The 22,031-nt window shown below is 37.1% G+C and overlaps 1 protein-coding gene across 1 annotated transcript in view; it reads left to right on the top strand.

The window, feature by feature from the left end:
* COP1 (COP1 E3 ubiquitin ligase) overlaps positions 1-22,031 on the top strand; it is a gene marked incomplete at both ends in the record, with an annotated part of 171,437 nt that overhangs the window by 23,755 nt on the left and 125,651 nt on the right. Inside the window, one exon of the mRNA XM_084250064.1 lies at positions 8,732-8,800. Coding sequence (XP_084106190.1) covers positions 8,732-8,800 — 69 coding nt within the window. The remainder of the gene's footprint in view (positions 1-8,731; positions 8,801-22,031) is intronic.

Raw genomic sequence — 22,031 nt, forward strand, 5'->3', positions numbered from 1 at the left:
TTTATTTTTGATTTTGTTGTTTGTGTTTTAGGTATTACAGCCAAGAAATAGTTGTCAGGATGCTCCTGTTGTTTTCTTTTGGCATCTACTGTATACTTGTTAGTTGTGTTAATAAGGGCCATGGAAAAGTCAGAATTCAGCTCAGTGTGTATGTGGGGGGGAGATAAGCTGAAGCAATTATTTTCATAGAGATAAATGATGTAAGAATTCTCTGTGATGTATTTAATGTATTTAGTTTTTTTCTTTAACTCTGTAAATCAGAGTAAAGGGATTTTAAATGGCAAAAGAATGAAAGAAGAGACAATGACAATATTTTTTAAGCTATAAAGCAGATGGACAAAAAATAATAGATTAGGAAATCTGAAAAAGTTGAATACTAAGCCAGCAGTGGGGGAAAGTTCACAACCAATCCCATTTTTACTATGAAATAAACGCTCTGAAACTGGGAGCATTAGGGTACCTCATGTAGTAAGACTGAAAACAGGAGGATGGTTAGGAATCTGATTAAGAAGCATTTGGAAGGGCCTCCCCTGGTGGTGTAGGCAGTTGAGCGCCTCGCTGTGAAGCTGTCTGCAACCTCTGCAGCGCTGGTTTGATCCCGGCTGGAGAGGGTCCCACATGGCCCTGCAGACCTCTCCTGTCGCGCCCGCTGCTCCTCTCAGCAGTGTATTTCATCAGTCTGCCTGTTCTGCTCCCCACTTTGTCTCTGGTGAGTCCTCTCACCCTCCAGTGTATCTGGTCTGTGCCCCAGATCTTATATAATAAATAAATAAATCTTTAAAAAAAAAAAAAAAGAAACATTTGGAATCTCAGATCCCCTCCTATACAACTCACAGTAAATGATTCTTCCTTTTCTGCTGTAGAACACTAGAAACTCCCCCTCCCCCCCAGCAGTAACAGAAAGACTGGCTGGATTATTATTGAACAACAGGTATATTTAAAGGTGGGGCAGGGGGTTACCATTTAGAAGATAAATTTATTTAATGAACATAAATGAGTTTTGCTAACTTTCTTCCCACCTTTTTCTTCTTCTGACATACCAGCATTGATCTTCACTTGCTTTTGTGCTTTTTGTCTTAGAATTGAAGGTATCTAAATTACAGGTTTTTTTTTTTTTTTATTTTGGCATGAAAGAACTGGGATGTAGGCTAGAGGTGAAGGGGATGTGAGAATTCACCAGAGATAGAATAGGGAACAGATCAGGCGGATTTACTGAAATGCATTGCTAAGGGTTGCTTTGGGTGAGGCAGGAGAGGTGCCTGGCCTGGGATCAAACTCAGGCTGGAGTGATAGTGCTGAGACTTAAGCGTTAGGCCATCAGGGAGGTCCCAGATATCTTTTATATATATATATATATATTTTTTTTTTTTGTGGGACCCTCGCCGGTGGCCGGGGATCGAACTGGCGCTACAGAGGCTGTGGGCAACCTCACAATCCAGTGCTCAACTGTGGCGCCACCAGGGGAGGCCCAGATCTTTTCTATTTTTGAAAAGGGACCCAGTTCCAAAGTTCTGCTGTAGGCTTTGTAGCTTTTTACCTTTTTGGTTTCCTATTTTACTTTGCATTACTATTTAGCTTTATGAATAATTCCAACATAAGAAAAGTATAGAAAATGATGAGGTTTATGATATACCCTTAATTTTAGTAAATTTTTTTATTGTTTTGCCATCTGTGTCTCAGATCTGCCTTTTGAGAATTGGTTTTTTTTTTGTACTTAAGGTCTTATATTTTTCTCCTAGAGTAACCACATATGAAGTTGGCAATAATCTTTCTCAAGAGTGTATGTGTGCTACTTATATAGATCTGTATCTACAGTCATATAAAGTTTGTATAATTTAGTTGTTTATATAGTTCCATATTGGTTTTTTTTTAAACATATACTTCTTTGTTTACTTTTTGAGATTCATATTGATGAATACAGATCTAGTTTATTTTAATGTCTCTATAAAAGTTGAATACATCTATTCCCTTACTGATAGACATTGAGGTTCTTCCCAATTATTAGCTAGGAGTATTAGTATTGCATTAAAATATTTTTATTTTTGTCTCCATGTTTCATTCATACATGTACACACATGTGCACACATGCACACACTCAGAGATTTAAGGAGAGGAATTGCTGTTCATTGGGTATGCCTGTACATTTTAAAATTATTAAATATTGACAGATTGCTCATTTCTGGGTTCGTACCATATCAACACTTGGTATTATTTTTAGTTTCTGTCAATATGATAGTTGTCAGATGCTGTTTGTATATTTTGTGTTATGCTTTTTGTTTTTTTTTTGTATTTCCATGATTACTAGAGAAATGAGAATGTCTTCATGTTTGACTCTTTTGGCTTCTTATTTGGTAAATTACTTCTGCATTTATCCTATACACATTTATTTTTTATTTTATTTTATTTTTTAAAGGATTTATTTATTTATACAAGCACTGGGTACAGTTAGAAGCATGGGAGGGTGAGAGAATTCACCAGAGTGGGGAACAGAACAGGCTGACTGATGAAATACACTGCTGAAGGGAGCAGTGGGTGCAGCAGGAGTGGTCCGTTGCGCCATGTGGGACCCTCACTGGCAGCCGGGGATCAAACTGGCTTCAGGCAGAGGCTGCAGGCAGCTTTGTAGCCCAGCGCTCAACCGCTACACCACCAGGGGAGGCCCAACACATTTATTGATTTGTAAGGCGTGTCTGTGTGTCTGTATGTGCACGCGCACGACAGCTACTGCCAGATAAACGTTTCGGTAATTGCGTTCTTGTCAAATTTCATTGTGGCCAGACAGACTGATTTATATGATTTAAATCATATGATTTAAATTTATATGATTTGCTTTGTTGGCTTTTCAAGTGTAACTTTTTTTTGGTGGTTGCTTGTTGGCTTTTAGTATAATTGTTTTCATTGTACCTTCAAGTACTATTACCCTACTTCATCTATATTATAAGAACTTTATAGTTATCTTTTTCCTTTTTTCTTTATTAATATAGTATTTATTTCTCTTTCCTCTGTCAAACCTTGAGTCAACCACTTTCCCAGGCTGCATGTGGAGATGCAAGGTTAGAAAAGAACTGTGGCAGTGAAAATTGCTATTTCATGTGGCAGAGAGGATGAGAAAGGTCACTATCAGGCAGAAGAACCCCTGAGAAGGCAAAACCCAGAATTTCATCAAAAAAAGGAAATACATAATGAAAATATCTTTATGTATTTAAAGAAAAAAACTAGACTCATTATCTGTTTCCTTTTTTGATGAAAGGAGAGTGTTTGCTTCAGATAAGGGATCCTGGCATAACCAATGATGATGCTCCCGAACCAGTTCCATCTCCAGATCAGCCACCCCTACAGCAGCTCCAGTCAACTTGGCTGCTGTGTCTTTGTCCCTTGAAGTGGCACAGGTTTGGAAGTTGCAACTAGGAATTAGTGAGGTCAGGGGACACAGGGCTGCCAAGTTACTGAGTCTCTCATCATTCCATGTCTCTGCTTGGTTAAGCACCACAGCAAACAGTGATCTACTCAGCAGCTGAGAGGTGCTTCTGACTAAGGAGCAGGTGGAGACAAGCTTACCTCACCCATACATTTTCAGTGAATGAGGGCATATCTCAGGAGAGCAGCTCCCAGTGCAAAGAAGACAGAGGGGCACAATTTATTGCCTCTTCTTTTCACAGTTGCTCATGAGTTTATACTGTGCCACCGGAATGATGATGTATTCACAGTCAACATGGAATATATTTAATTTCATGGAAAATGAAACTTTGCAATAATTCAGTTTACCAGGTTCCTACTTTTTGTGATTCAAGTTGTTATAAACACATGAAACTTAGGTATTTTTGCTTTAAAGTTAGTCATTAGAAAATATCATGCAAACAATTCCTACTTTAATCCAAATAGTTACATTTTACAGATGTCATCATTTTTTCTTTCAGATCTGTGATTTCCATTTGACTCATTTCCCTTTCATCTGTATAACTTTATTAATTTTTTTTAGACTGATGATTTTGTTCCATATAGAAGTACATTTTTTTCTTTTAATCATGAAGATATTTTCATTATTTCCTTGTTTGATGAAATTAGCTCTTATTCTTAACTGTTTCTTTCCCCTAAACATAGTATATACTTTTGGGTTACAGATCTATGTATATGCATTGGTATTCATATATTGGTATTCATTGGTATTCAGTAGTTAAACTATGAAGTTCTTGGTTTCATTTTTCTTCTCTTGTTTTACTTTAAAAATTTCCTGGGTGTGTTTCATGGAACAAGAGAGATTTTTTTTTTTAAACATGACCATTGTTTGTTCATTCCTATGCTCTTTTCTCTCGGATTCCTGTCATGTTTGATGTGTCATATTGTTTTATGATTCTCTTTCTGATTTCTGATTCTCTTTTCTTTGTTTTCTCTCTATGAGAAGACTTAAATAATTTATCCTGAACTATCTTTGACTCCTTATTCCTTTCTTCTGTCTGTCCAGTCCACACCAAACCCATCCAGTGTTTTTTTAATTTCATACTTTGTGTTCTTCATTTCTCTTTTTTCTTTCAAATTCTTTTTTTTATAACCCATTATTTTCACTTGTTCTGTTCATGTTTCGTCCCCTTAAAATTTTTCAGTAATATTTTAAAGTCCTTTTTTGCTCATTCCAGCATCTGAGTCATCTGAATGTCATCATTTTGCCTGTTTTGTGTCGGCTATCATTTTTTAATTTTATCCTAGACAGTCTATGTTCAAGAGTGGTGTAGAGACTATAAGTTATAGTCTATCCAGTCCAATGCAGAGAAAGAAGTATATTTACTTATTAATTTGATTGTCGATTTATAAATTTTCCTGTTAGTGCTGTCAGTATTTGTCAGTATTCATTTCATCGTGTCCATTGTGTTCAATGTAAAGAATTAGAAACTATGTGGTTTATAATAACATTCATCTTGTCTGTCTTTAGAATAGTTCACTTTTTTAAATCATAGAATTTTATATTGTCTTAGTTTTCCAGATGCTTTTATACCCCAGGGTCATGTATCAAGATAAATTTTTTGTCTCTTTAAAGAAAAAAGAGATAAATTTTGAAAGAGATTGGAATTGAGAACTGGATATCTTTTAGGAAAGAGAAATATCGAAGGTTGAGGATTTAGGAATTAATTCCCTTAAAACCTTTTATCTACCTTTACCTTCGAGGAATTACATGCATACTCTGGTGTAGCTGTACCCCAATTTGAGGTCCACTGTAGTCAGTCATACTACCAGAAATGCAGATCCTCTAGAATTTTTTTTAAAGATTTATTTATTTATGCATACAAGAACTGGGGTACAGGCCAGGGGTGCTGGGGGTGAGAGGATTCACCAGAGACAGATTGGGGAACAGAACAGGCAGACAGACTGAAATACACTGCTGAGGGGAGCAGTGGGCCAGACAGGAGAGGTCTGCTGTGCCACGTGGGTAGTTCCCTGGCCAGGGATCAAACTTGTGCTGCAGTGGCTGCGGACAGCCTCATAGGTTTGTCTTAACTCCTTGTGCCACCAGGGAGGCCCTTTAGATTTTTTTTTTTTGACACTAGATTTAAGGAAAAGAATGTGTTGATAGAAAAATATCACCTAAATAATAGAAACATTGAGATATGATAAAATTACTCTTGTTAGTGAAATGTTACCTGCTCATTTAATAAATAGAAAGTCTGGAGGCAAGCAGGGAAAACATACTAGAATCCTAAAGCATTTTTTACTTTCTGTCACACTGGAAAGTCTTCTCTCTTTTCTCCCCTTTCTCAACCTGTTCTCCCCAATCCTCTCCCTCTTCTCCTTTTCCTCTTCCTTATTTTTTCTAAAAAACCCAGATAATAAATACTTACAAAGCCTAACAGTACTGCAAGGTTTATGGGAAAAATCATCAATCATCAGTTTTCGTTAAGTCATATCTCTGTGTTAATACCCTGGATGCAATCTTTTCATCTTTTAATTATTCTTTTTTGTGTTTCTGAGTAACATGCCTATATTGTTCTACTTGCAAAGTTTTATGCAAGGAAACATTTTTTTCCCTCAAAATTCCAGGTGCCTTCCTATTGAGAAACTACTATAGAGTTAATTGTACTTGGGAAGATGAACTCATGGTAACTAAACTCATAAAGACTGAGTTATTTTGTGAAATATATAAAGGTCAATTAGAATATTTTCATAGGTGTCACCAGTGCATTGTCATCCAGTTGGAAAGCTAATCTGGAATGCCAAATATGTATGGATAGTAAACCATGAAATTAAATCAAGAAGAGTTATACAGTTCACATGTTTAATTGTATTATTGGGTTCTGCTTAGGCAGAATCCAGTTAATCAATAGGGATAATCTTACCTGATCTTTAGATTTAAAAAATTGAAAATAGGACAGTATAGAAAAATAATATATTACAAAATTTGAAGCATATTCCAGATGGCAGAGATATTCTTTTGAGACACTTGACTATGAACCAGCTGGGACAAATGTGACAGAACTTGCAAGGAGCAATGAGAGTGGAAAATAAGATTCTAAATATATTTTTCTCTTTTTTTTTTTCCTTCTAAATATGTTTCTCTTCACTCCCTTATTCTGGTATTCTCTATGAAAATGAGATAGTTGGGCTAAATGATGATTATATCTTTTATGGAAGCTTTGACAATTGTAAGAAATGTTTAGAGAATTAACTTCTTGGACTTCTATTTTTAGTGGTGGGCTAACTAAGGGATTACTCTCTCATGTTTCGTTTCTGAGATTGTTGTAACAGAATATTCTTGCGCTAGACATTTTTATATAACTGGCTATTTTCTTCTCATTTTAAAGCACTATCTTTTTTGCTCTTTTGTGTAGTTTCCCTTCATATTTACATAAGGAATAAAAATTTTATAAGTTTGGGCCTCCTCTGGTGGCACAGCGGTTGAGTGCTGGGTTGCAAGGCTGCCCGCAGCCTCTGCAGCACCTGTTCAATCCCCGGCTACTGGTGAGGGTCCCACAAAAAAAAAAAAAAAAAAAAAAAAAAGTTTTATGAATTTGCTATTTATCTCATTTCTTCTTTAAGTTATTCCTTTAAAGAATACTGAATTGTAGAAGATGATACCATATGCTCAGTGCTTAGCTGATTACAGCTTTCCTTTGATCTTGAGCTTTGGGGGACTTTTTGCTGTCCCTCCTTCTTTCCCTATTTATATGTCCTGATTGATAGATTGACATGAAGTATTTATACTTAAACTTCTTGCAGAAATGAACCGTGTTATTTACTAGCATTCTTGGCCACGTATATTACTTTTTGTTTGAACATGTGGTCTTTGCTGTCCAGCTAAATAATCTGTAGACAGTTTTAGATAATCATTATGAAGAAGTCCTAAGAAATACTGTCGATCCTGGGACACTTGTCATCATTGTTGAGACACAGGATCCCTGTGAATTTGTTCTGTATGACACTCCCTTCTTAGGAATGTGTCTAAGGTCCAATAAATACCAGTTTGTTAGGCAATGCAAAATTTTATTTTTAAGTCTTTAATTTATGATACCGCGTTTTATAAATTTATCTAGTGTGAAACATTAATTCAGTTGTAGTTTGTTAGTTGGAATATCAGTATGATTGTCAGGTCATATTTATTCTCCCTTTTCTTTACTTGTCTTACGTATTTGTCTGTTTTGCCTCTTACACGTCAAAATGCAAAAGTTTCTTACCTCTCTCCAAAGATAGACTCTGGAAGTGAGTATGAAGTGGGCATACTTATTTGTAGTATGCGTACTATTTTTTTTAAAAGATTTATTTATTTTTATATGAGCTGGGTACAGGCCAGAGGCGCAGGAGGGATTCACCAGAGACAGAGCAAGGAGCAGAACAGGCAGACAACAGAAATACACTGCTGAGGGGAGCAGCGGGCACGACAGGAGAGGTCTGCCACGCCATGTGGGATTCTCGCCGGCTGGCTGGGATCAAACCCGCACTGCTGAGGCTGCGGACAGCTTCACAGCAAGGCACTAGACCCACTGCGCCACCAGGGAGGTCCAGTATGCGTACTATTCTTAGTGATTCTTCAAAATTTGATTGATTTATTATTATAATTTTGTCAAACATATAAATTCCTGGAATCATTTCTAGAGTAAGAGAACTAGATAAATCTATCCCAGTGTATGCTCTAATGAATTTGTCAGATACTTCTGTCACATAGGTAGTTAAATTTAAGTTTTATTAATCTTATTTATTTTTGTTTTATGTTGGAAGTACTTCAAGTACGTTAGACTGGGTTTTTTGATCTTTTCAAACATAAATAAAAAATTAGAATTACATTTATTCATAAATCATCTTATTCATTTTTAGCTTTCGATATTTTTATATACATTTTTCAGATTCACCTTGAATTTCTTGGCTCTTTGTGTGAATTTTAACAGCAAAAGATACACATTTGTATCTTATAAGTTTGTATGGGGAAGAGGAGGCTTGGACAGATAACAGAGTTGCCATTTCCTATAAATACGTTTTTTCAGTACAGTAGATGAGGAATACAGCTTAAAAATACTTCTTAAAATTAATTTTAGTTTGGACAGAAAATGACTTAAAAATGCCAGTTAGCAAATAGGAAAACTGATTAAATCAAAGCAATTAAATAACAGACTTAATAAAGTAAGATTCAGTAACAGGCTAACTTAATGGATGATTGAAGTTGCTTTGTACTGGTTATACTGTGGTACTAAAGAAAACTTTGCACTCAGAGTTATTTTTTTAAAAGAACAATTATAATTTTCTATTATAGGAATCACATGCAGCCCAACTACAGATCCTTATGGAATTCCTCAAGGTTGCAAGAAGAAATAAGAGAGAGGTATATTATTTTATGTATTTACATAATGTTTTATTTACTTTTGTTAACTATTTCCACTTTGCCCCATTTTTGTGAAGGTGTTTCAAACAAAGTACTTTAAGCATTTAAAAAGCATTTGTGTTTTCTTAACTACTTGTTACTTAAAAAAAAAATCTGTTTTGTGGGGTTTTACATGTTTCTCTCTCTCTTACTTAGACTTTGAACTCATTGAGAGATTTAGTGCATAGAAAATTACCTGACAGTGAATGTATAAATGGATCAATTAAATGAACATTCCAAGCATGAGGGTGTCTGGGAGTTAAAGGAAATGGCTGGTCATTTTCTGTGTCCTGAATTATTTAATATTTTCAGTGGTCCCTGAGGTTTTTTTACTGCTTCTTTTGGGATCTATTAATACTTGCAATAAATTGATTAGAGATTTTCTCAGGTAATAAGGATATGGCATATAACTCTAAAAAAAGACTCTGATGGTCCTAAGGTTTTTACCTTATGAAAAAGATTTTTACCTTATGTAAACCTGCCAATTACATAGGTTCTGACAGAAAATTTAAAGAGATAAAGGTCTTTTGTTCATGGCATATCTAGCTGCAGTAACTTCATATTTGCATCAATTCCCCATCTCAATTCCCCCATCCCAAGTCCAACAAGGGTGATACAGAGATGGGCCTAGGTAGATGCTGCACATGCAATCGATTTGTGGTTAAAACCAAGGAACTCTGAGCTTAAGAGACCTCAGTATTTTAAAGGCATTTGTTAGGAAACCTTTCCAGTCTTAGCCTTGTAGGGAAACACTTTATATTTTATTGATTGGAAAACAAATCTGCCCTCTGTCCTAGATGCAGTCACTGTTTCTTTGTTTACCGGGTATCTATACAAACAGCCTTGAAAACATGTTAAAAAGATAATTTTGAATAAAAGCTATTGTAAGATGTGTGGAAATGAGAGCTCAGTGGAGGACTATTCCCCAGCAATAACTTCTTCATGATCTTTATTTGTTGCCTCTCTGATGTGGTAGCTGGAGCTTTCCAGTAGTACCTTCTATGATATTGCCTGATCACACAGCTCTTGGTATCAGTGTTTCTGTATTTTTGTTATTAAACATCTGGGTTTATTGTGCTGTAGAATTTTTCAGCTTGACTTTAGTTTTATTTTAATGTGATTGATTTTTTCCTCCCCCTTTGGACCATATTTTCTTACTGTAGTCAGTTTAACCAAGAAATATACTAGTTCCAAGTACTTCTGGGTGTTGGTGCCTCTTCTGTGTACTTACAATATTGTTAATTTTCTTGTTTTTATTGTATTCATGATTGAGCATTTCAGGTTTAATTACACAAGGGCCTCTAGGAGCAATGCTAACAAATTTTAAAAATTTGAAACTAAAGTATGTGGTTAAATTTTCCTCTTGCATTTATTATAGAGTAAATTTACTTGTTTGGTCTCAAATATTTTTATTAAAAGTCTTACGTCTTATAATATGATTTACACTTAAACTTACTCAAGCAGATATAGACTGAACAGGAGACCAACTGCTTTTAAGTTTCTTTTACTAAGTTCAGCATTCAGTCTTTGAAAAGTAAGCGTGTGATTTCATGCTTTTAATTTTGTATGATAAGTCTTGGTTTAAATATTGCTGTATTCTCATCAAGGATATTAAATCTGCTTTTCAGATATAATGTGCTTATTTGCTCCAGTGTCACATCTCACCGGTAACTTACGGCTATTACAACCTTATGTTTAATTTATTTTCCCTACTGATTCTCTTTTGAATATTAAGAGAAAGGACTATTCAGGGCACACAGACATTTGAATTTGTTTTATATTGCTCTGTAACAAGTTACATTCAAATTTAGTGCCTTAAAACATCAAACATTTATTATTTTAGGTCAGGACTCTTGGTGAGGTATAAATGAATACCTTGCCTCAGGGTTTCTTGCCAAGCAGTAGTGGAGGTGTTGGCCATGGCAGCGTTTATCTCAAGGTTGAACAGTGTATGAACCCTGTCCAAGCTTACTCACTAGCTGTTGGAAAGAGATACCAATTCTTTGCCACAGGGGTTTCTCATAGGCTAGCACACTACATGTCAGTTGGCTTCCCTCAGAGGGAGTTAGTGAGAAAACAAGAGAAGGTGTTGAAGACGCCAGTCACATACTTTTTGTAATTTAATCTTGGAAGTTACATCCTAACATGTATGTTCTTTCTGTTAAGTAGGTCCAGCCTACACAGAGACTTACACAAGGGTGTGAATTCTAATATGTGAGGCTCTTTGGAGGCTATCTTAGAGCTTTCTTATGACAGCATTTAATAATACCATGTATTAAAGTGAACGTGATATTTTTCAAATTAGATTGTTTCATGTAAAAGCCAGTCACTTCTGTGCAGATTTGAATCATCATTTGAGCAATTTCTTTACCTTCAATTTGACTTTATTTTAAAATATACTTCCAGATGTTTTCAGCACCTGTTTAATAGGACAGTTTTGATAAGTCTTGGCTTTTGGTTTTATTTGGAATTGTAATGAATTGAATTTTGCAGTGTTTTTATATGAACTAAAAACACAGAAAAGTCCGTAACAACAAATCTACAGTTTAAAGACTCATAATGGAATGACCATCTGTATTATTATCAAACCAGTTCACCAATACATTATTGCTGGGACTCCCAGACAGATTATTGAGTACCCTTTCTGGACTTTAGCTATCTTCCTTATCTATTAGGTAGTCAGTAATCTAATATTTATGGTCATCACTTTTCTGTTTTCCTTTATTGTTTTTGTAAGCATTTATGTCTCTCATTTTTTTGAACATAATATAAATATACTCTGCAATATGTAATCTTGTCTTTTTGGCTCAATGTTAAGACTCATCCATATTTTTGTATATGACAGCAGTTGATTCATTTTTGTTGTTTATAGTATCTTGTTAGTGACTATCTCATTTTTGTGATTGATGAACTGTTAAGTTTTTGTTTTGGTGCTATTCACAAACAATGCTGCAGTCTTTCATTTGTATACAGGTATGCATTCGCATATATATAGTGGTATAGTAGGTATGCAGAAATGGAATTGATGAGTCATAGGGTGCATATATATTATACATATATACATATATGTATACATACATCTTCAAATTTGATAGCTAATGCCTTACTGTTTTCTTAAGCAGTTGTTTTAGTTACTATTCCTACTTTGTGTGAGTGTTCCTTATAATTGTGCTGTGTTCTTGTCAATACTTGATATCAGTAGACTTTCCCCAGTTTAGCGGATCTTGGGGTTTTGTAGTGCTCTTTGTAGTTTTAATTTGCATTTCCATGATGACTAATGAAATTGAGCATCTGGTACTATTTTTAGTAGCTGTTTGGATTTTGAGTATTTATGAAGTGCTTGTTTAAGACTTTTTGCATCTTTCCTATTTTGCCGATTTTCTTAATGTTTTGCTGATTATATAGTCTGCATAATATTCTTTATACTGTCTATTATCTATATATCCTCTATTGCAAATAATTTTCCCTCTCGTTCAGATGCTGTTTTCATTGGTTTAATGATGTCAGTTGATGAACAGATGTTTGTCATTAATAGTCAAATTTATCAGTATTTTCTGCAGTAAGAATTTTGTGCCATATAAGGAAATGTCCATTGGATGTCATGAAGATATTTTGCTGTATCAGCTGTTTAAAACTGTATTAATTTTTCTTTCACATTCAGATCTGTCACCCACTGGGGAATTTATTATTGTATAAATTATAAGAAATAGGGAACTTTTCGTAAGGAAGGTTATCCATTTTTTCACACTTCCATAGTAAAGATGTTCATCCTTTTCCAGTTCCTCTGAAGTACCACCTTTGTCATTTGTCATGTGCTTCTATATTTGTGTCTGTTTCTAGATTCCCTTTTCTGCTCCATCGATCTATTTGTCATTCTTTTTAGCATTACCACATTGTAATGTAATGTTTGTCTTTTAGAAATTCTTAGCTACTAGTGGCTCTTTGTATTTCTTTGTAAATTTTAGAACTGGTGGATATATTTCCATGGTAAAACTGCTGTCATTATATTTGGATTACTTTGATTCTCCAGATCAATTGGAGAGACTATATCTTTACATAGAGTCTTCTAAATTCATGTATGTGGTATTTCTCTATGTACAGGTCCTTAAGTATGTCCTTCACAATTTGAATATTTTTCAGGGTATTATTCTTACACATCTTTATTTTATATTTGTTTTCTGAGGTCATCAGTCATTTTTATGTGTTTGTAAATGATGCCTATGTCTTTAATTTCACTTTCTTACTGTTTGTTGCTGGTATATAGAAATACAGTTGATTTTTACATATGCAATTTTTTTTTATATCCAGCAAACTTGATAAACTCAGTTCTAATAATTTGAAGACATGTTTTCTGTATACACATCATCATCTACAAATAGTAATATTTTAGTTTCTATCTTTATGATCCTTATATCTTTTATTTATTTTTCTTGTCTTACTCTGCTGGCTAGGACATCCGGTACAATGATGAATAGAAGTGGTGATAGCTGGGCATCCTAGTCTTGGTGCTGATCTCAAAGTGAAAGCTTTCGACGTGTCACCATTAGGTATGATGTTTTTTGTAGGTTTTTTAGTAGGTATTCTTTCATCATTCAAGGAAGTAAATTTCTATTCCCTGTTTCCCGAGAGGATTTTTTCCTTTAATGATGAGTGGGTGTTGAGTATTCTCCATATATTTTGTGTATTTGAGATAAGAGTTTTTTTCTTCTGTTAATGTGAATAATTACATTGGTTTAATATTAAAAAGTGCATCAATTTTGCATGTAGGGTGGCCAGCAGTCCTGATTTGCCCAGAAATATCTATCACTGAATGTTCTGTAGTCTAGGGAACTCTGCCAAGATGGTTGTTTTCTCTAGTTGTATCCCTTATGTAAACCAATCTTAGTCATGGTTATATTCTCTTTCTTATGTTGACTTGCTGTTATTTTGTTTAGGATTTTTGCTTCGATGTTCATTAATTAGATTGTCCTATATTCTTTTTTTCTTACACTAATCTTGTCCCGTTTTGCTATTAAAGATAGTTTTATCAAATGAGTTTGGTGATTGTACCCTCTTTTTATACTTCTTGAAAGAATTTGTGTAGCCTAGAAAGAATGTCTTTGCTGAATGATTATAGAACTTGCCAGAGTAGAGAGGAGTTTTTTTTTTTTTTTTTTTTTGCCAGAGTAGAGAGTTTTAAACTATTGATTTATCTTCAATAGTTAAGTTTATACAGGTTTTTGTTTGACTTTTGATATGTTATAATTTTTTTTTTTTTTTCAGGTGATGAATATTTTTTTTTTTTAATAAATTTTATTGTTATATTCCCCATAAAATTGCAGCCCCCCATTCTGACCCCAATCCCTCCCCTCCCGCCCCCGCCCCCCTAAAAGTGTCTCTGGTTCATAGTTTTTTGTTGATTTTGATTTTCACTTTCTTATAGTTATTCATTTTCCTGGTCCCTTATTTAAGTTTTCTAGATTCCTGCTATGAGTGAGACCATCCGGTATTTTTCTTTTTCTTTTTGGCTTATTTCGCTGAGCATGATCCCTTCCAGCGCCATCCATGTTGCAGCAAATTGCATGTGTTTATCTTTTTTGAATGCTGAGTAATATTCCATGGTATATATGTACCACATCTTCTTGATCCAGTCATCTATTTTTGGGCATTTGGGTTGTTTCCAAAGCTTAGCTATTGTAAACAGTGCTGCTATAAACATAGGGGTGCAGGTGTTCTTTGGAATTGATGTTTCTGTGTCCTTTGGGTAAATACCTAGGAGTGGAATTGCTGGGTCATATGGAAGCTCTATGTTTAGTAGGTCCAGAAATCTCCACACAGCTTTCCACAGTGGTTGGACCAGTTTGCACTCCCACCAACAGTGCAGAAGAGTTCCTTTTTCTCCACACCCTCGCCAACATTTGTTGTTGCTAGTTTTTTTAATATGTGCCATTCTCACTGGTGTAAGATGGTATCTCATGGTAGTTTTGATTTGCATTTCCCTGATGACAAGTGATGTTGAACATTTTTCAATATGCCTGTTGGCCATTTGCATTTCCTCTTCAGAGAAGTTTCTTTTAAGCTCTTCTGCCCATTTTTTGACTGGATTATTTTCTTTGTTGTTGTTGAGACTCATCAGCTCTTTGCAGATTTTTGTGATCAGTCCTTTATCATTAGTGTTGGGTGCAAAAATGTTCTCCCAGTTGGTGGGGTTTCTCTTTGTTTTTGTTATTGTCTCTTTTGCTGTGCAAAAGCTCTTTAATTTGATATAGTCCCAGCTGTTTATCTTTGCCTTCACTATCACTGCTTTGGGTGATGTGTCTGTAAAGATGTCTTTGATGTGCAAATCACGTAGTGTTTCGCCTATATTTCCTTCTATATATTTTATGGTTTCAGGTCTTATGTCTAGTTCTTTAATCCATTTTGAGTTGATTTTTGTGTATGGTGTGAGGTGGTGGTCAAGCTTCATTCTTTTGCATGTAGCGACCCAGTTTTCCCAGCACCATTTATTGAACAAACTTTCTTTGCTCCAATGCATAGTCTTTGCTCCTTTGTCAAAGATTAGTTGACCATAAACCTGTGGGTTTATTTCTGGATTTTCTATTCGATTCCATTGGTCTGTATGTCTGTTCTTGTTCCAATACCATGCGGTTTTGATGATTATGGCTTTGTAGTATAGTTTGAAGTCTGGGAGTCTGATGCCTCCATTCCCTTCTTTTTTTTTCAGGAGAGCTTTGGCTATTCGGGGTTTTTTGTGATTCCATATGAATTTCATCAATAATTGTTCTATTTCTTTGAAGAATGACATTGAAATTTTGATTGGAATAGCATTGAATCTGTATATTGCTTTTGGAAGGATGGCCATTTTAATAATGTTTATTCTTCCAATCCATGAGCAGGGGATGTCTCTCCATTTCTTTGTGTCTTCTTCTATTTCTTTTAACAGTGTTTTATAGTTTTCTTTGTATAGGTCCTTTACCTCTTTTGTTAGATTTATTCCCAAATATTTGATTTTTTTTGTTTCAATAACAAAAGGGATGGTCTTTTTGATTTCTTCTTCTTCAGATTTATTGTTTGTGTATAGGAAGGCTACTGACTTTTGCGTGTTGATTTTGTATCCTGCCACTTTACTGAACTGATTGATTAGTTGAATTAGCTTTTCTGTGGAGTTTTTGGGGTTCTCTATGTATAATATCATATCGTCTGCAAATAGTGATAGTTTGACTTCTTCTTTTCCTATTTGGATTCCTTGGATGTCTTTCTCTTGTCTTATTGCCCTGGCTAGGACTTCCAGTATTATATTGAAAAGCAATGGTGAGAGTGGACATCCTTGTCTTGTTCCAGATCTTAATGGAATTGCTTTCAGCTTTTCACCATTGAGAATGATACTGGCTGTTGGCTTGTCATAGATGGCCTTTATGATGTTGAGGTATGTTCCTTGTATCCCAAGAATTTCAAGGGCTTTTATCATGAATGGGTGTTGCACTTTGTCGAAAGCTTTCTCAGCATCTATTGATATTATCATATGGTTTTTATATTTCTTTTTGTTGATGTGTTGGATAACGTTGATTGATTTTCGGATGTTAAACCATCCTTGTGCCCCTGGAATGAATCCAACTTGGTCGTGGTGAATTATCTTATGGATACATTGTTGGATTCTGATAGCTAAAATTTTATTGAGGATTTTTGCATCAGTGTTCATTAGGGAGATTGGCCTGTAGTTTTCCTTTTTTGTGTTGTCCTTGTTCGGTTTTGGTATTAGTGTAATGTTGGCTTCATAGAACGTGTTTGGTATTGTCCCTTCCTTCTCAATTTTTTGGAAGAGTTTGTGAAGGATAGGCACTAATTCGTCTCTGAATGTTTGGTAGAATTCATTTGTAAATCCATCAGGTCCTGGGCTTTTGTTTTTGGGGAGGTTTTTGATTACCATTTCAATTTCGCTAATTGTAATTGGTCTGTTTAGGTGTTCTATTTCTTCTTTATCTAGCTTTGGGTGATTGTAGAGTTGTAGGAATTTGTCCATCTCCTCTAGATTGTTAAACTTGTTTCCATATAACTGTTCATAGTAGTTACTGATTATTCTTTTGATTTCTGCTGTGTCCGTTGTGATTTCTCCTCTTTCATTGATGATCCTGTTTATTTGTGCTTTCTCCCTTTTTTCCTTTGTGAGCCTGGCTAGGGGTTTGTCTATTTTATTGATTTTTTTCAAAGAACCAGCTCTTGGTTTCATTGATCTTTTGGATTGTTTTTTTAGTTTCAATTTCATTTATTTCTGCTTTGGTTTTTATTATTTCTTTTCTTCTACTGGTTTTGGGGTTTTTTTGTTGTTCTTTTTCTAGATCTTTGAGCTTCGAGATTAGGTTGTTTCTTTGCGTTCTTTCTTGTTTCTTGATGTGAGCTTCTATTGCTATATATTTTCCTCTTATTACTGCTTTTGCTGCATCCCATACATTTAGGATATTGGTGTCCTCCTTGTCGTTCAATTCAAAAAATTTTTTAATTTCTTCTTTGATCTCCTCATTAGTCCAATGGTCTTCCAGTAGTGTGGTTTTTAATCTCCATGAGGTAGGAAAGTTCCTTGCCTTCTTTTTATGGTTTATTTCTAGTTTGATGCCTTCATGGTCAGAAAAGATGGTTGATATGATTTCAATCTTGGTGTATCTGTTGATGTTTGTCTTGTGCCCCAGTATGTGATCGATCCTGGAGAATGATCCGTGTGCGCTTGAGAAAAATGTGTACTCCGTTTTTTTGGGGTTTAGTGTTCTATAGATGTCTGTTAAGCCCAATTGCTCTAGGTCTTTATTTAGAGCTTTGGTTTCTTTACTTATTTTTTGTCTTGTTGATCTATCCATTGTTGATAGTGGTGTGTTGAAGTCTCCCACTACGTATGTGTTTTCTCTGATGTCTGTTTTCAGAGAGGACAACAGTTGTCTGATATATTTTGGTGCTCCTTCGTTTGGTGAGTATATGTTAATGAGTGTTATTTCTTCTTGAAGTATTGTCCCCTTGATCATAATGTAGTGACCATTGGGGTCTCTTTTTATCTTTTTGAGTTTGAAATCTGTTTTATCTGATATAAGTATAGCTGTTCCTGCTTTCTTTTTTGGTCCATTTGCTTGTAGGATTGTTTTCCATCCTTTAACTTTGAGCCTATTTTTATCTTTTGTAGCTAAATGTGTTTCCTGGAGACAGCAAAAGGTTGGGTTTTGTTTCTTAATCCAGGCTGCAACTCTGTGTCTTTTTATTGAAGAGTTTAGTCCATTTACATTTAGAGTTAATATTGATATGTTAACATCTGTATTTGCCATTGTGTTTGTCTTTCCTTTGATTTTATTTATTTATTCTTTTAATAACTTTTTTTTTTTTTTTTTGGCCTTCTTTCATTGTTATTCGTCGCTCTGAGGTTCTGGCTTTAGGACTCCTTGTAGTATTTTTTGGAGTGGGGGTTTAGTTGCAATGAAATTTCGGAGTTTCTGTTTGTCTGGGAAGGTCCATATTCTTTCTTCAAAGAGGAAGGAGAGCTTTGCGGGATAGAGTATTCTTGGTTGGCATCTGTTTTCTTGGAGTCTGTTGACTATGTCCCTCCACTCTCTCCTTGCCCGTAGTGTTTCTTCGGAGAAGTCTGATGTCAGCCTGATTGGTTTTCCTTTGAATGTTATCTGTTTCTTCCCTCTTGCCAGCTTCATTATTTTTTCCTTGTCCTGGATTCTTGGGAGCTTTACTATTATGTGTCTTGCTGTATTTTTCCTTTCGTCGTGGAAGTTTGGTGTTCTTCTTGCTTCTTGTATATCAATTTTCAGCTCCTTCTTCACATTTGGGAAGTTCTCTTCAATTATCTCTTTGAATATTTTCTCTGTTCCTACATCTCTCTCCTCTCCTTCTGGTATTCCTGTAACTCTTATATTTCCTTTCCTCATGGAGTCAGATAGTTCCCGAAGTCTTTCTTCGTTCTTTTTCCTTCGTACTTCTCTTTCCTTTTCTGTTTTGGTTCTTTTTATTTCTGTGTCTTCAAGATTACTTATTCGTTCTTCCATTTCATCTATTCTGCTTTCATTGCTTTTCCCAGAATTCTTTAGTTCTTCCATTAATTCTTTGATCTCCTGCATTTCTTTTACTTCCCTCTTTAGGGACTCAATTTCTTTCTTCTGACCATTGTTTTCCCTCTCTAGGGACTCAATTGCATTCTTCTGATTGTTGATTATTTTTCCCTTATCATTGTTTTCCTTTATGACTTCTGTCAGTTTTTTAATCACGGCAATTTTAAATTCTCTTTCTGGAAGGCTCAGAAATTCTTCCAAGTTATTGTCGTTGCAATCTGGGGGCTGGCTTTCTTTTTGTGGTGTGCTTTTTCTCTGGAGAGTTGCTAGGTTGCGTGTGGTTCTTCTCCTCCCTACTGTCTGTTTTCTAATTTGCCGTATGCGTTGGGACACTGTGTTGTTGGGACTTGCCGGTATCTTGGGTGGGCTTCTCTGTTCCCCTCTGGTTCTTCCAGGAGTCATCTGTCAGTTTCAAGCAGCCTTTACTGGAGAAAGGTCCCTGTTCTACAATGCCGATGTGGGGACACACTCCCCTGTGCGCCTGGTCTGCCCCGGCGGTGGGTTCCTGCTCCCCTCTGGGCTTGGACTGCAGGCCAGAGGGGGTCTGGCGTGGGCGAACTTCCCCCGCTCACCTCTGGCTCCTGAGGAAGCCTTCTGCAGGTAGTCTTTACTGAAGAAATGTCCCTGTTCTAAAATGGTGATGTGGGACACACTCCCTGCGCTTCTGGTCTCAGGCACACTCTTCTGCGCGCCTGGTCTGCCCCGGCTGTGGGTGCTCGCTCTCCCTGTGGGCTCAGACTACTTGTTCAGAAGGGGCCCGGTGTGGGCTAACTCCCCAGCTGGCCACTAGCTCCTTCAGTAGCCTGAGCTGGGGTCAAGTCGCTAGGTGGCACCAGAGATCTCTCCTAGAGCCCTTGGGGAGCTGATTTTCCACCCCGTGGGACAGGGAGCAGAGTGGGGATGGTAGGGTACACCTCAACGGCTTTGGGGTGCTGTGTCTGCCTTGTGCCCCACCGTCGTGGGGAACCCACACCCCTAATTTCGTGCCCCGGGTCTCAGTTCCAAAGCCCTCAGTTCCAGGACGCGGGCTGTAGCCCAGATCAGTGGCGCGGGAATGGCGCCTTTTGAATCCCGCTCCCCTGCCTGGGCGCCTTGTTCCTGCTCACTCAGGGAGGGCCTCCGCCCGGGTCTCAGTTCCAAAGCCCTCAGTTCCAGGACGCGGGCTGTAGCCCAGATCAGTGGCGCGGGAATGGCGCCTTTTGAATCCCGCTCCCCTGCCTGGGCGCCTTGTTCCTGCTCACTCAGGGAGGGCCTCCGCCCGGGTCTCAGTTCCAAAGCCCTCAGTTCCAGGATGCGGGCTGTAGCCCAGATCAGTGGCGCGGGAATGGCGCCTTTTGAATCCCGCTCCCCTGCCTGGGCGCCTTGTTCCTGCTCACTCAGGATGGGCCTCCGCAGTCTCCCCCTAATTTCGTGCCCCGGGTCTCAGTTCCAAAGCCCTCAGTTCCAGGATGCGGGCTGTAGCCCAGATCAGTGGCGCGGGAATGGCGCCTTTTGAATCCCGCTCCCCTGCCTGGGCGCCTTGTTCCTGCTCACTCAGGATGGGCCTCCGCAGTCTCCCCCTAATTTCGTGCCCCGGGTCTCAGTTCCAAAGCCCTCAGTTCCAGGATGCGGGCTGTAGCCCAGATCAGTGGCGCGGGAATGGCGCCTTTTGAATCCCGCTCCCCTGCCTGGGCGCCTTGTTCCTGCTCACTCAGGGAGGGCCTCCGCCGTCTCCCCACAAGCCTAGGTCGCAGGCGCAGGGGCCTGGGCAGCTGCAATCCGAGCGCCGCTTTCGCGCAAGCTTACCGGGCGGCCGGGGCTGTGTGCTGGTGCTGGTCTCCTCCTGGGGGGCGGGGCTCTCTTTAATGGCGCGTGGAGCTCACCTCCGCGGCGGATCCTGCAGGGTTCGCCTCAGCTCCTGTTCACGGGGTGTGGTGGCTGAAATAGTTCCTTTCCACTCACAGTCCTGCTTGCTGCATCCGTTTTTCTTGTTGGGCGTTTTGGTTTGTTGTTTCCCTCGTCTCTGCCGGTCGGAGAGTGCCGCCTCTGTGGGCGGGGGAGGGGAGCAGGGTTCTGCGCTTCCCTCCCTTCTCGTTCTCTTTTATGGCAACTTTCTTCTTCGGGCAGTTTGCTGGAGTCGTCCGTTTATCTTCCGTGTCCCAGTTCTCACTGGGACCTGCCGCTTTTCCTCCCTATTAACTTTTTTTAATGGGAGATCTTACTCGCAGCGTCTCCTCGCCGCCATGTTGCTCCGCCCCTTCCTGTTATAATTTTTTAGTTGTTGTCTATTTCATCTAAATTTTCAAATTTATTGGCATGAGACTTTCTTAATATTAAGTTTTCAATGCTTCCAGAGTTTTTAGCTATGCATTTGACCTTTGGATCTATTTACTGGTGCTGTCTTTTCCTCTTTTTACTTGATGAATCTTTGCAGGAATGTATCAATTTTATAAGTCTTACCTAAGAACCCCCTTTTGACTTCATGTTTTCTGTTTTGGTTTTCCATTTTGTAAGTTTATACTCTATTATTTTCATCCTTCTGCTTTCTTCTTATTTTTGTTACGTTTCTGATCTGTTAAGTAAGATGTACATATTATTTTGCAGAATTTTTCTTAATATAGTCATTTAAGGCCATAATTTTCTTTTTAGCTGTATCATATTTTGGCATGGTTTTTTGTTTGTTTTCCTTAGTTCAAAATAGTTTCTGATTTTCATTATAGCTTTTCTTAAGCTTGTGGGCTATTTAGAAATAAAGTTAATACTTGAATGTGGGGATTTTTTTCCCTTTTTGTTATGAATCTGTCATAATTGCATTGTTATCAGAAAATACTTAATGTTTTATGTTGTTGAGTGTTATTTTGTAATTGCATGATGCAATGTAAAGTTTGTTTTACTTATGCTGAGAATTTGCTGCATTCTTCTGAGTCTTTGTTTCCTTGTTACATTAGTTACTGAATCATTATATTTGAGTTAAGTTTCTTTTAGACAACAGATATTTTATCTAATCTGTCAGACTCAGTCTTTAGTTGTATATTTAGACCATTTATATTTAATGTAAAGGTTATGGCTATATCTGACATTTTATTTCTCTCTATTGTTTTTATGTCTTTTTCCTTCTGGGCTAATTGATTTTTTTTTTC

This window comes from Talpa europaea (assembly GCF_964194135.1).
Source record: "Talpa europaea genome assembly, chromosome: 12".
In the NCBI taxonomy this organism is placed as follows: Eukaryota; Metazoa; Chordata; class Mammalia; order Eulipotyphla; family Talpidae; genus Talpa; species Talpa europaea.